The sequence below is a fragment of the Marmota flaviventris genome, chromosome 6 (assembly GCF_047511675.1).
Source record: "Marmota flaviventris isolate mMarFla1 chromosome 6, mMarFla1.hap1, whole genome shotgun sequence".
NCBI lineage: Eukaryota > Metazoa > Chordata > Mammalia > Rodentia > Sciuridae > Marmota > Marmota flaviventris.
In genome coordinates this window covers 152660447-152674993 of record NC_092503.1, presented here as the reverse complement: position 1 = coordinate 152674993, position 14547 = coordinate 152660447, and the positions used below count along the sequence as shown (strand labels likewise).

Below are 14547 nucleotides of genomic sequence, written 5' to 3'. Positions count from 1 at the left end.
ACCAAACTGCCTCTCGCTTCCCATTAGTGGGGTAAGTCGAAGCTGTGGATCTCAGCCCTGGCTATGCGTTAGAATCACCCAGGGAACTTTGAAAGAAAAAAAGGTGCCCTCACCCAATTTGATCTGGAGGGGCCCCTAGCACCCAGTATCAGTCTTTTCTAAAACTTTTATAGCTCGGTGGTGTTCTAGTGTTCAGTGTTGGGAGCCTTTGTCACACGGCGGTCTGCTCACGGACTTTAGAGTTTGTAGCCAAGCTAATACTGGAGCTTTGTAGTTCACAAAGCACTTTTTTCATGTAGCCCTGAAAGTGTGGCCGTCCTTAAGCTGAGGTTACTTTTCTCTGTGGAACCAGATTGAGTGATGATGACTCCGGACTCAGCTGGGTGGACTTTGGGCCGATGAGCAGGTTTTCTATCTGTACCTAAATCACACACACACGCACATTATCATACATTACATGTGAAATATATGTATGTATTATTTACACTATATCCACATTATGTAAATCATATGTTGAATATATGCACAACATTTCCATTTCATTTAAGTTGATCAGTATTATGCATGGGCATCCACATAAACACACTGAGGTCCCCTCCTGTTGCCTGTGGTCTCTGTCTGTGTGTAAAACTGACGTGCCCAGGCTCCAGTCAAGATCGCAGAGTCATGCCCAGACATTCTGCTTCCTCATCCAGTGGTGTTCCCTCCAGCAGTGTGGACTCCTCACTCCCTCTGGGGGCCAGGGTTCTTCACCAGGGCTCTTTTTCCTCCATGGGCCCCTTGCCCCCTGCACCCTGTTTTGCGTCCACCCCGTGTCCAGGGCTGGAGAGCCTCAGGTGGGCGTGCTAGGCCTGAATCAGGATGCTGTACTTTGGTTCTAGAATGTTCCCCAATAGCGCACTGTGAAAGGCCGATCCTCAGCTGATGGTGCCATTGGGAGGTGGTGGAACCTCTAGGAGATGGGCCTGTGGAAGGAAGTTAGGTCACTGGAGGTGTGCCCTTGAAGGGGACTCGGGGACCTGGCCCCTCCCTGGCTGTCATGAGGTGAACAGTTCTCCTCCTGCACCTGCTCCTGCCGTGGTGAGCTGGCTGCCACAGGCCCGAGGCAGCAGGCCCAAGCAACTGTGGAGCTCCCTGACCCTCAGCCAGAGAAGCCACTCCTCCTTTACCTTGTTCATCTCCAGGTCTTGTCGCAGTAACAGAAAGCTGACTATTACATGGGGCGCGATGGGGCGCGTGAGATGCAGTCCCAATCCTGAGGCTCAGGGGCTGTCTGACTCAGGCCAAGTCACCTAGAATCCAGGACTCCAGTTTTTCTTCATTTGGAAAAGGAGATGTTGGAATTAGGCAGGAGGCTGAGTTCAACCCTCATGTCGTGGCTGAGCAGGTAGGCTTGGGAACCAGACTCCCAGAGTAAATTCCACGGTAGCCGCTCCTTAGGCTGATTCCTGGCCTGTAGTTAGTACTGTAAACCCTGGCCCAATGATGGAAAGGAGGGGGGGGGGAGGGGAAGAAGATGACTTTATAGTCACCAACAGTAAAACTGACTCTAAGAGGGATTTTCTCCCCAGAGGTGGTAACCGACAGCTAGTTTGTGCATGGGTATCTCAGGGCTTCTGCATGATCCCAGTTCTGTTCCGTCTTCTCTGCCTGCTGGGCCAGGGGTCTCAGGACATGATGTCTGGGTGGGAGGCAGGCTGCAGGGGATTCTAAAAAGATTTCACCTATGTATTTCTGGGTGTTCCCTTGCTGTGGCTAAACAGACAGCATGATTTTTCCTCTTTATTTCCACTTGAGTCAGTTTTTAAAGAGGTTTCATTCTGAATCTCAACTAGTGAACCTGGTGTGATATTTGCAGAATGAGGCAATCTGAACTCCGACCAAGTAGGTGAGGACTGTTTCTCTGAGAATTAAGAGGGATTGTCTCGTTCCAGAGGGGCTGGGTGGCTCACTGTGGACTGGAGATGGCGTGGCCTGTGAGCATACAGACCTCAGAGAGGGAGAATCCATCTTCGGAAAGGACTTTGACCCAGTAGGGTTGCTCCGAATCTCTTCCTGTACAAGAGGGACCTCGGGAGGCGGTCACATGTAGACAGTACGCGCGACTCAACTTTCACTATGGGAGCTGGCCCGAGGAGGAGCGCTTTGAGGGCTGTGCTTTGGCTTTCCCAGCAGTACATCGAGGGTTGATTAACTGAACTAATAGACAGACGGGGGGGCGTTCGGAGTCACAGCAGAGGGTTGTTGAGCTATTGTACACAATATGTGCTCAACAATTGCAGATTGTCCCTGCTTGAAAACTTTGGAACAAAGGCCAGAGGGCAAGGGACGTTCTGCGCAGGACTAGCCTGGAGTAGGCTAACACGTTTGGATGGTGTGGGAGCAGCAGGCAGGGGCAGCCACGGGCCCTCTGGGCAGCTGTGTGCTTGGCGCCTCGGGCCCCTGTGCCGCCTGTGCAGAGGCTAACGCGGGCCCCTGTGGTTTGGGTCCTGCTGACTTTCTACCTGTAGGAGCGAGGACAGTGAAGTCTGTTTCATTTCATGTGTTTGAGCAGAGAATTTTTATTGGGCCGTGTTACGGGCTGATTTCACACGTTGAAGTCCTAACTCCCAGGACCTTGGAACGTGGCTATATTTGGAGATGGAGGGTCTTTGAAGAGGTGATTCAATTTAAATGAGGTCATGAGGGTGGGCTGCGGTCCAGCCTTGTAAGAGGAGGAGATGAAGATTCAGATACACACAGAAGGCAGGCCCGGGAGGCCACGGGGAAAGACAGCCATCTTCAAGCCAAGGAGGGCGACCCCAGCAGAACCAACCCCACTGCCACCGTGCTCTCAGACTTCCAGTCCTGAGAACCGAGAGGAAGGGCATTTCTGTGTTGGGGCCACTGAATTGCCGCAGTCCGGCTGCAGCAAAATAACCGGGGGGTGACGAACAACTTGTGTACGTTGATACAGCAGGAGTAGGAGCCGTTTATTGCAGGACAGGAGCAGTATTTATACATTCCACACAGCTTATCTAATTAGCATAAACTAGATACAGCAGTCAACCAATCAGGAATCTCCACACTTAATGGCTCGCTTTTGTTACTTCTCAAACCACTCCCTCTGGCATTTTGCCAGGCACCATCCAGACTTGTTTACGAACTCTAACATTCCCCTGGCTAAATGCCAGGTGTTATTTTGACTTGTTTACAGACTCTAACACTTAATGTGGGGTGCTTTGTTACGGCAGCCCTAGACAGCTCATGCAGACAACCAGGACATCCTCCGAGTGGAGGTGCTGCCCGGAGAGGCTGGGAGTCAGGGAGGCAGCACAGGAGTAAGACCTCTGGCTGATTTATCCCGTCTCTACCACGCCCGGACTGACTGCAGCCATTACCATCTGTGGCCCGAGTCCCCCTGGGTGCGGCAGGAGCTTCTCACAGTCTTACCCTGAGCCTCACACAGGGAACACACTCCACAAAGGACTTTCATGGTTATGATGAGACAAAATGCCCATTGAGGGGCTGAGCTGGTGGCTCAGGGGCAGAGCGCTTGCCTAGCATGTGAGAGGCACTGGGTTCAATTCTCAGCACCACATATAAATAAATAAAAAATAAAGATATTTTTAAAAAAGTACATTGAAAATTTGGCTGTAGATTATGCACGTTGATGATCCATCTTAAAGAACGTTCGCTTCTCCACAAGTGTGGGGAAAGGGTGGGCTCTTTACAGATTTAAAAATGTTCGAAGGAGTTGACAATGAAAGTATGACAAGGGTCTCTTTGAAAGTGCCCAGTAGTTGGAGAGTTTGGTACACTTTTTGTCCTGTTGGACAGAAAGTATAGGGTCTTTAGTGCTCTTCCCCTAGCCACATTTATTCGTAAGGGGCAAGGTAAAAGAGTACTGTTGGTGGCGGCTTGCCTTAAATAAGGAATTGCTTAATCAGCTGACTTTGTCTTGGAGCGATAAAGCAGTGTTGCTGAGAAGGACATTCCATGCCAGGACCGTCGCCTGCACCCCATTGGTGATCCACTGGTAAACCCCTGTGGGAGGGAGCGGAAAGTTAAGTTTTGCTATTTGTTAAAAATAGCATGTTTGCATCTGTGCATTAGGGGGAAGGTAATTTTTTTTTTTTTTTTTTTTTAGCTCCTGACAAGGTTTGTTTCATGTTTTTTATTTGTTTTTGTTTTGTTTTGTTGTTGTTAGAAGCCACAATGGCCCTGATCAGAAGCCCCCACGTAATGCCTTTCTGACTGCATGAGAGGGTAGAAAGATTTAAGACTCACACTGGAAAACTGCAGCACAGTTTCATTGTGGTGGTGAAATAAGAAGTCAAACACTTGGGCATGTGTTTTATTTCCTTGCAGCAACTTTGAAATCTTGCAAGAGCTGTGGAAATTGAGCTCTTGCTGAATCTGAGCTATGCCAGCCTCGCTTTGTTTAGGAATCTGATGGAAACAGCTGTGCTCCACTGTTTCTCGATGCAGAAGGGCCCCACAATGCCCTCATTGTCGCCAGCATATTGTTGGCTATCACCAATGAAAGTGCCCCTTTCTTTTCTGCTCTAGGGGCAGCGGGGCCACAGGAAAGTGAAAACTTTGCACATGTTTCTTTTAAATGTGAAGGGTTATTAAAGACTATCATGGCGCATACTTTCTCATTCTCTCGCCACCCACGTTGTTGCTCTGGACATTTCTCTGACTATAAGAAGTGTGTTTTTCTTCAAGATGACACTTATTATTATTATTTTTAAAAAATAGGTTGACTTCTTCCATTTCTGGCTAACTCCTTCCTAAACTTCCTTTGTAGTAGGTGCTAATAAATAACAACACAGAGGATAGACAGAGTAAGAATCAAATAAGGATTTTTTTTTTTTGGTGTGTGTGTGTGTGTATAAGATAGAATTGGATTCTAGTCATAGCCTTTTTTGGAGAACCTCAATTTGTGTGTGTGTGTGTGTATATAAAATTTTACAGGGAATTTTACAATTCAAAATTGCACAAAAGATTTATAAAACAAAGGCCTAGGTCCTGGTCACCCTGGTATAACAGCTGTGTTCAATTTTACATGTCCTCTCTGCTCTTTTCCATATGTTGCTGTGGATTGTTTTACATGGTTGTAAGTATTCGTACTGCTGGATGTTCTGCTGTTTATTAGTTATAGGAGAATGTCTTTCATTTTATTACGGGTGTGATTTTAATTGATGGCATGCTATCCCACGGAGGGATTTGCATCTAGTGTCCTCTATTTAGGTTGCTTTTCCTTAGTTTTGTCCTGTAAATGATACTTCGTGATTTTGGGGGCATTTAGCTTTTCATCTCATGAATAAATTTCCAAGAGTCAGTTGAAAGTTTTGGCTGATAGCAAACACTACCACTTTTAGTTTCCTTCTTTTTGCAACTGCAAATAATGCTCAAGTCAGTATATTTGTGCAGAACATTTGTGCGCATTTCAAGTTATGTTAATAATGGTGGTTCTGAAATTCATACAGATGCGCTCCCAGAGTGTGACTCTTAAGATCTCTCCCCACTGAAGTTAGGGTAGCACTCAAGTTTCATTGCTAATGGGGCAATTCCCTTTAGCATAACCTTGGTTACTGAAGGAGCTGTCCATGTCTTTACTTGGAAAAGATCTGAGCTCTGAGGGAGTCATAGACCATCCTGGCCTATTCCAGTGGCATCTGGGCCTGCCACTGGGTCCTTGCTGGCGTCTGCTCAGTGAAGCTGTCCTTGCGGTCTCAGTCTTGCTATCATCTTGTTGCTGCCTCTGCGGCTGCCTGCAGCCTTCCCTGGCTCCTGGGGGTCAGTTCAGACTCTTCTTATGTAAGTCAGCTTTTGGTTGCCACGACCCAAACACCTGACAAGAATAACTTAGAGGAGAAAACGTTTATTTTGGTTTACGGCTTCAGAGGCTTGAGTGCGTGGTCAGCCAGCTCCATTTCTTTGGACTGAGTCAAGGCGGGACTTCATGGTGGAGGGGCATGGCGAAGGAAGGCTGCTCAGCTCCTGGCATCCTGGGAGCAGACAGAGGGGAGGATAAACCTTCCAGGACGTGCCTCCAGGGCCTGCTTCATCCAACCAGGTCCCCCGGGCCAGTAGTCCATCCGGCTCTCAATGGATTCATCTCTTAATCCTTAAATGGATGAATCTACTGATGAGGTAGGAGCCCCATGATCCGATCAGTGCCTAAAAGCCCCGCACCAAACCTTGCTGGATTGAGGACTGTGCCTTCAAACACGAGCTTTTTCACATTTGGTTTGGATACCCCAGTTCTCAGTCCAACCCCAAGAACTTTTCAGGTCCATGAGGTCTCACCTGGCCTCTGCTGTACATACCCAGGGTCCAGGGTCTGCATTCGACACCCCCTCAACCTCCTGGAAGCAGCGCTTCTCTGAGGATACCTCCTCTCTTCTTCCGGAAGCCAGGCAACCGTCTCTTCCACTGGGGTGGCCCCCCCAGGCCTCCAGTCCTCCCTAGGGATTCCACCGGTTTCGGTGGTCGTAGCTCCCTGTTGTCACCCCTGCTGTCCGTATCCAAGTGCCAGTTCTGTCCGCCCTCAAACTGGGGACATCCCTCCTTGAACCTGCTCACCAAACTCTCCATCTCCTTTTGTGCAGAAAACCAGCCTTTCTTTCATTCAGAGTTTTTCTTCCTTTTCTTAATTGTTAGAAAATCTGTTACTTTCTTCACCTTTGCTTTTGATTCATGAAGACACGCTTTTAGAATTCAAAGGAGAATATTATCTTTCCCAGTTTTTATTTTGGAAACTGCTTTGACTTTTAGATTAGTCTTTGCTTTAGGTTTATAAATTCTACTTAGGAGCAAAACCCTAGAGACAGACGGGTCCTGGGCTGCGTTGCTTCTCCTTACAACAGAAGGATGCTGGGAACTCGGGCTGCTGTGTAAACGCTGGGTGGGAGACAGACTGGGTACTAGGCAAGTCTGAATGGCAGGGGCAGCAATGTCACCTGCTCAGCAGAGGTAACCGCTTACTGGATTTATTCTGGGCAAAATGTTGTAGCTATAGAATAATTTAATAGAAAGTGCCAGGCACTTTGAGGGTGACCATGAAACCGGAATTTGAGGTCAAACTTGATTCTCTGCTTCTGTGGGCAGGTGGGGCCTGTGTAAGCTGCAGGCCTCTGCGGCCCAGAGAGCCCATTTTAGGTCAGCAGTTAGGTCCAGCAGGAGACACCTGCTCGGTCGCAGCTGGCAGAGTGAGAGTCTCCTCCCTACCCCTGAGTGGCGTGCCCAGCTCTGGTCAGCGGCTGTGCCCTCCAGTGTTGCCACAGACCTCAGCAGGTCATGGGGACTTCCTTCCCGGTTCTTTCAGGCCTCACAGATCTGGAGAATGAAATCCAGGGGACACGGGAAGGCAAGAGTGGAAGGAGTAGGGTTTATTCAAGTGTGACAAACAGAAACACAACTCTTAAGGGGCAAGAGGGGCCCCCATAAGGGTTACCACTCCAGTGTGGTAGTCAGGGGTTTATAGAGCCCTCGGGTCAACGCTGTTGTTCCAAGTCTAGGATAATCGGGGTTTGGAAAAGTACTAATGCCTTTGGCTGATCCTCATGTCTGAAGTTCCATTCAGGCCTGCCCCACATCTGCTTTCTTGCTGCTCAGCAGGAAGTGGGAGGTTGAGGTCGTGGGATCATGGATGCTCTGGGTTTGGGGTTGCAGCACCATTTGCACTTCTGCAGTAGCACTCGGGGAACAGGCGTCCCCACTGGCTGTGGCCTGTGCTTGCTGCTTGAGCTCCAGCCCACCTGGGCACCTGGAGGAAGTAGGAGGCTGAGGTTGTGGGATCGAGGATGCTCAGGGTTCCAGGCTGTGGTGCATCTGCATGGCCCACATGGGCCCTGCCTGGCTGCCGCATTGTGACAGGTTGGTGCATCTTCTCTTGCCTCAGCCCTGGCTCTCTGTGCCTCAGGCCTGCACTGGCATGGTGGGCTCCAGGGGGCCATGGCCCCTGCTTGCACCCGCACTCCAGCCAGCCTGCGCTGCAGCTTCTCCTTGGGGATTAGCTGGATGGCTCAACAGCTGGGGAACCATGTCTGATTGGAGGATGGAGGGGTTCTTAGCAGGGTTCCTACTGAAATGCTCTTATAAGGCAGTGCACAGATGGAGCTTGGAGAAGCTTCAGGAGCTTGATGAAAGTTTGGTGAAGCAAAAAATCTTTTTCAGTTCTGACGGTACCATGCAATTATTTTTAGGTTGTCTTCTTTTTACATAAGCTCCTTGAGGGCAGGGAACAGGTTTCTTTCTCTTGTATCCCGGTGGTTCCTAAACTCGAGGGTGCTGGAGATCCTGTTAGAACACCCAGTCCTGGGTTCCACCAGGAAATGTCTCCCTCCGTGGGCCCCGGGAGACCGAGAGTGTGCATTGCCATCAGGTTTCCAGATGAGGTCAGGGCTGCTGGCCTGGTGACCACACTCTTGAGAACCACTGGTCTGTTCCCTGTGACATTCCTTATGTGCAGATGCTCAGTAGTTATTGGCCAAACCATAACGCTGGAGCAGATTTCTCCACAGTTGGTCTCTTGGGTAAATAGGTTCATGGAAGTGCAGGTCCCTGGGCGGAGAGAATGAGAGAATGCGATTGGTCATCTCAGAGCATCCTAACCTTTTGACTTTCCAGTTGCTGATTCTTCCTCATTTTGTACCTTGCAAAGTTGACCATTTCTCTCTCCCTGTGTGTGTGTGTGTGTGTGTGTGTGTGGTGTTAATTTAGCCTACACAAAAGATGTGGCCAAATGTTGCATGACAGACTCATATGGCACTCTCTCTGTGTCTTTTAAGGTGACAAGTGAAGGTGAGCTGCAGTGAGCACAGGTTTTTGGGGACAATGGTGGGGTCTAATCTCCAACTAGGGAGGAAAATAGTTCATTTTTAATAATGAAATAAAAATTCTTTGAAGGCAATATTTTCTATGACTTGTAAGGGTCCAAAGTATTGTTGCTTTTTATTGGAAAAACAAAATGGGCTCAAGTGTTCCTCCAGCCTTACCCCCTTGTGCAGCTCTAATGACTTATTAACAGCTGCAGTTTATTAGAGCATGAAAATCCCCTGATGGAAAATTTGAGCATTTATTCATATTTTCAATATTTTTTTTGATTAATTGCCTTCTAAAAATGAATTCGTAGGTGAAGTTTTCATCCTGCCTACATTGGAGAATTTCAATTACTTTTCTAGTTTTCATTAATGGTTAAGTCATCACTGTTTGATTTGTATAAATTTATGCTATGAAGATGCACATTTGCTTGCTCTTTTTTTAAAAAAAAAAAATCTCTCCTGCATTTCAGTGAATCGTTTTATATTTCCCCTTAGGTAAAGTGTGCATGTGTATGTGTTGGTTCCTGGGGGTGGAACCCAGGGCCTTGCCCATGCTGGGTGCTCCCGCTACCACTGAGCTCCACCCAGCCCCTATGTGAAAATGTTCTTGAGAGAGAAACCACTGTGACTTTTCCAAGGAAATTTGTAGCTACCTTGCAAAATTGGCTGCGCGGACTCTGGAGGTTTCACGCAGGTCTGTGTCTCTTTTTGGGGGGGGGATTTAGTGTCTCATCTTGACCTTAAGGAATGCTCTTACTAATTTAAAATGAGAAGATTAAAGTCATAAAACACCTGATGACCACTTCGGAGAACACTGATTTCTTAGGTACCAATCAAGGGAACACTCTCGCCCAGCTCGGCATCTCTGAAGAACACCTCCTTCCCCTCCTGGTCCTGCTGGGGCTGGGAGGAGACCTCACGGGTGCCTTGTACACTAGGACCCTGTGCCCTTGGGGGGAAGCAGCCTGGTCACCTGTGGGCCTGGAGGAGAAGCTGTGGGGTGTCCCCATGAAGGCAGTTACCTTTTGTCTCTCGTTCCTCCTCCAAACACTCCACTGAGGGAAATCCAAAGCCCAGTCTGGGATGCATCTTGATGCAGCCCCTGAAAGACAGCCAGGGTGGATCCGCGTGGGCAAGACCGTGACGGCTCCCTTCTCCCCAGGTGAACTTCGTCGCCTGCCAGCTCTTTGCCCTGCTCGCCGCTCTCTGGTTTCGCCTCTACCTGCATCCTGCTAAGAGCAGCTCCGCCGTCCGGCATGCCTTCGCCACCATTTTGGGCACTTACTTCGTCATCTTTTGCTTTGGCTGGTGAGTATGAGCCTCAGAAAGGCTAATGGTTGTCATTTGGGTGTTTTGAGGTGATGTTCTTGGTGTCACACCAAGGGAAGAAAAGGACAGGGTTGTAAAATAGGGTACTGTGAAATGAGAGTTAAAAAAAGGTTTGCATCACTGTAAAGCATTGCAAATACTTTATTGTGAAATAATGGGGATGCTGCAGGAACCCCCATTTACTATATTAAAGACAGAAAGAACTGGAACCAATAAGCTGACCACCCATTGGAAGTCAGCACAATGATCTTTTTTTCTTAAAATCAGGCTTTGCGTCATATATGGATGTGAAAAAATATAAGCAGTCCATTTATGGATTTGTGACATTACGGGCTGTAACTGGCAAATTGTGCCATGACCCGTGCCATTTCAAGATGTAGCATCTTTGATTACTCAGGACAAGTGTACTTGATATATTTTCTCTTACATACTGATCATTGCCTTTTGGCAGGGTGGGGGGAGGCTGAGTAGCCAGAGGGTGGGTTAATATGAAATATAATCAGTGTCTCCCTCCCTCATGTCTTAAAGGTACTCCGTACATCTTTTTGTGCTGGTGTTAATGTGTTATGGAATCATGGTCACCTCAAGTGTATCCAGTATACACAGGTAAGACCCTGGGGTTGAGCAACACAAGGTGAGTTTCTCGTGTGATCTTCGAAATGTACAAAGTCCTAAGTTCCCGGTTTCCCACGGTGGTGTGTCTTAGCTCCTCTAGGATGTCTGAGGGAGGGATGGGGGTCTTCAGAGAAGGATCTGAAGAAGGTGGGATGCTCATTGGGCCTTGCATGAAAGAGTTCATCAGGATTAGGCAGCTCAGTTTGTGACAGTCCCAAACTGGAAGCAAGTTAGTTAGGTGTCTTGGTGCAGGACTACCCAGCAATGAAGAGGAGAGAGGTCTGAATGGATGCAACAGCATGGACGCATCTGGAGTTAAATATGCTGAATGAAGGGAGCCACACAGATCAGTTCCAGAAAATGCAGACTAATCTGTAGTAACAGAAGATCCGAGGTTGTTGCTAGGGAGGCGTGATGCAGGGAGACAAAGAAGGGGTCAGAAAAGGCATGGGTGATGTGGTCCCGCCATCTTTGATTGGGTGATGGTTTTCTGGGTGTACACCCCAAACTCATTAAGCTGTATGCTTAAAAAAAAGGGGTTTTGCTGTGGTATATATTTTTATTTCAAAGTACAGAAGTAATTTATTCTACTTGAAGGCTCTGTGCTTGGATGGTCAGCGAGTGGGGATGTGTTTTACAAGGTCTCTTTCCCATGGTCTTCCTGGAAACTCAGTGCTGACTGTCTTTTGGGGGACACTGAGGGTGTAAGTTCTGTGGAAACCAAGGCTTCTCTCTCATTCACTGTTGTATCCTCAAAACCTAGAATAGCACCTGGCACATGCAAGGGCTCGATAAGGACTATGGGACGAGGGACTGCAGCGCTTTTAAAAGTTACTGACCCTTTTGTGGCTTCTTTTCTGACTGCATCTCTAAAAAGTACGTGTCTTTCCTCAGCTTCCTTGAACTCCCTGATTCATAAGACTGTCAGCACTTTTTTCTTTTTAAAAGCATTAAAATCTATCCTTACAGTATATAATTTTATAGCTACTTGTAGTCGATTTCTGGTTTTCAGAGGAAAATGTTTTTGCCTACTTTTCAGCTTTACCTTCCTTCTACTTAGTGTCCGAGGGAGCTCTGACATTTGAATCGACATCTCTCTTTTCAATGGCCTTCTTGAGAAGTTAGTGTCATTCCTTCCAGAAGGGAAATAGGAAATTTGTTTTCTAGTTTGGAAGGAGTGGGTGTTGGAAATACTTCATATGATGAAATGCTCATAAATTTTTTTTAAAGGATGGTGGGGTGTGTGTGAAATTTCTGGTTTTTTCTAAACAGAATTCCGAGGGCAATCGTATGATGAATAGTGGTGCTGGATCTGTATTGCATGTTTCCAACTCCCTCCCCATTGGAGTTAACAGCTTTCCCGATACTTACGTAAGGCTGGCGGGGTACGGTCCCCGTTTCAGAGGGTCGAGGACTCACATGCACATTCATCCCACCGTGGGCCCAGGTTTGTAGCCAGGGGTGACTCTCTCCCCAGTCCCCTTGCAGTGGCAGAAGGCTCTGCTTTTCAGAGTAACCAGAAAAGATGCCCCAAGAAGCCCTTCCCTTTCCCTTTGCTTGGGTGGTTGCCAGTGTGGGAAGGTGGTTCCCAGTTCCCAGTGGGTGGACTTGGTGTCAACTAAAAAACAAAAAAAAAATTCTGAAGTTGTTTCCTATCAATTCAGGGGAAGGGCCCTGGAGTGAGTTAGGAAGTCAGGTCACACAGCATCTCTGCCTGTGAGATCTCCCACCTGTGAAATGTGGAGTTTGGGGGACTTTGGACACCAGTTCTCTGCAGGACCTTGATTGAGTGATTCTTGGTGTCTTCTCCTTTCTCTTCCCTGAGCCACAGAGCTCTGTCCAGTGGCTGGGAAGAGGAGAGAATTGGCATTTGCTGCCATTTAGAACTGACCTTTTTCTGCATTGATGCTACCCAGGATTTTGTTTAGAGAGTTCTTAAAGGAGCCAGGTCTGTCTCCTTCCCAAGCCACCATGTGGGGCAGGAAGCATGGGATCAGTTTACCAGGTGTGGGCCAAGTGGAGCAGAATGTAGGACAGAGGCACCGTGCCACGACAGTGCTACTCTCGGTCCCTACTCTGTGCCACATCCCAGGACAAGCTCCTTTGAAAACATATGACATTTCACTATTTTAAGTACACAAACTATTGGTCAGCATAGTATTGAACATTGTATCTCTTTGTTTCAAATATATTCCTTCTAAGACAACTCTTTGGGATCTTTATGTATGTACATATTTTCTTCTTTATTTTTCTGAGATGTGGAACTGGAAGCTCAGAGAGGCAGGTAAGTGGAGTTTGACAGATTTTCACAAAGTGAGCAAACACCTGTAACCTCCAGGCAGGTCAAGAAGGGAACAGGATCATTGCTCATGGCCCAGTCTCTGCCACACCCGTCTTTCCTAAAATAATCACTCTGCCAACTTCTCACACCACAGATGACCTTTGCCAGGGCTGGGATTTGAACTTGGATTAGTCTGTCTCCAGAATACGTGTTTTCCGTGCCACTCCTGGATTCCTTAGATTTTTCAGGTCAGGCTGGGGCTTGAATGCTTCACCCTGTTGTATTAGGAGTCAGCTCCTGGCCCCGTCCTTGATAGCTGAGGGCCTATTGGGATGGTTGACTTGAACATGCTTTACCTCCAAGCCAGGTTCAAGCCTGAGGCTGACTTCTGTGGGAGTCAAAGGACAAGTGGCTGGTGTTGAGGCTGCATTTGACCTGGGCCTGGAGGAATCTGCCTTTCGAATCTGCCTTGGGCTTCTGCCTTGGGCTCATGAACTGGCTGAGAGGGGGATGGGTGCTGGAGGGCAGGAGGCCTAGTCCATTCTGTTCCTCCTGCTGCTCTTGAGGGGAGAGTTTCCTTAGCTATTTGCTTTACTGTCTTAAAGGGTTTGGGATGAATCCATGGCAGGAAAAAAATCTCTTTGTATAGCACCCGTTGGGTATTCCTTACCCCAAAAGCTTAGGACAGAAGTGTTTCCAATTTTGGAGTTTTTAAAATTTTGAATATTTAAATAGACTTTAATGGTTGAGGACCCTGAATCAAAAACATCTGAAATCAGAAATGATTTAAAATTCTAAGTTTTTTTTTTTTTTTTTTTTGCACCAGGGATTGAATCTAGGGGTGCTTAACTACTGAGCCACATCCCCACATCCCCAGGCCTTTTATATTTCTTATTTTGAGACAGGGCTTTGCTAAGTTGTTCAGGGCCAAGTTGCTAAGTTGCTGAGGCTGGCCTTGAACTTGGGATTCTTCTGCCTCCGCCTCCAGAGTTGCTAGAAATATAGGCATGAGCCACTGCACCCAGCTTCAAAATTTGAAACTTTTTAAGCAGTGACATGATGTTCAAAAAGTTTTAGATTTTGGAGTGTTGGGGATTTCGGAGCATTTAAGATTTCCATATTTGGCATGGTCAACCTATAACATCTTTGTAAATAATGGTAAAAAGAGCTTATGCAGTGATTTAGTTTACAGAGCTCCTTCACACTCCTGTCAGGCTTTTTTTGCTGCCAAATGATTTTTTTATTACCCTTACTTTACTATTTCCTAGGTTGACCTCATCTTCATGAGTTATTTTAATGTGAATGTGTGAATTTCAATATAATTTAATATCAGAATAATCGTCTTCCCTGTTTTATGGGAAAAGTTGGACCATCTGAGTGTATGTCTGTATCTGATGGGCTCTGAACCATTCAAAAGCATTTAGTATGTTCAGTTCAGTTTATTTATCCTAATAGTAACTGAATCGCCTATGTGTCAAGCCAAGGTTGGGAGGCCCAAGGTCAAGTGCG

General features: G+C 47.3%; 1 protein-coding gene across 3 annotated transcripts in view; it reads left to right on the top strand.

The window, feature by feature from the left end:
* Positions 1-14547, top strand: part of Mboat1 (membrane bound glycerophospholipid O-acyltransferase 1) — a 96006-nt gene that overhangs the window by 39504 nt on the left and 41955 nt on the right. For all 3 annotated transcript variants that reach the window (XM_027948142.2, XM_027948140.2, XM_027948141.3), the window contains exons 2-3: positions 9976-10121; positions 10671-10748. In XM_027948142.2, coding sequence (XP_027803943.2) covers positions 9976-10121; positions 10671-10748 — 224 coding nt within the window. The remainder of the gene's footprint in view (positions 1-9975; positions 10122-10670; positions 10749-14547) is intronic.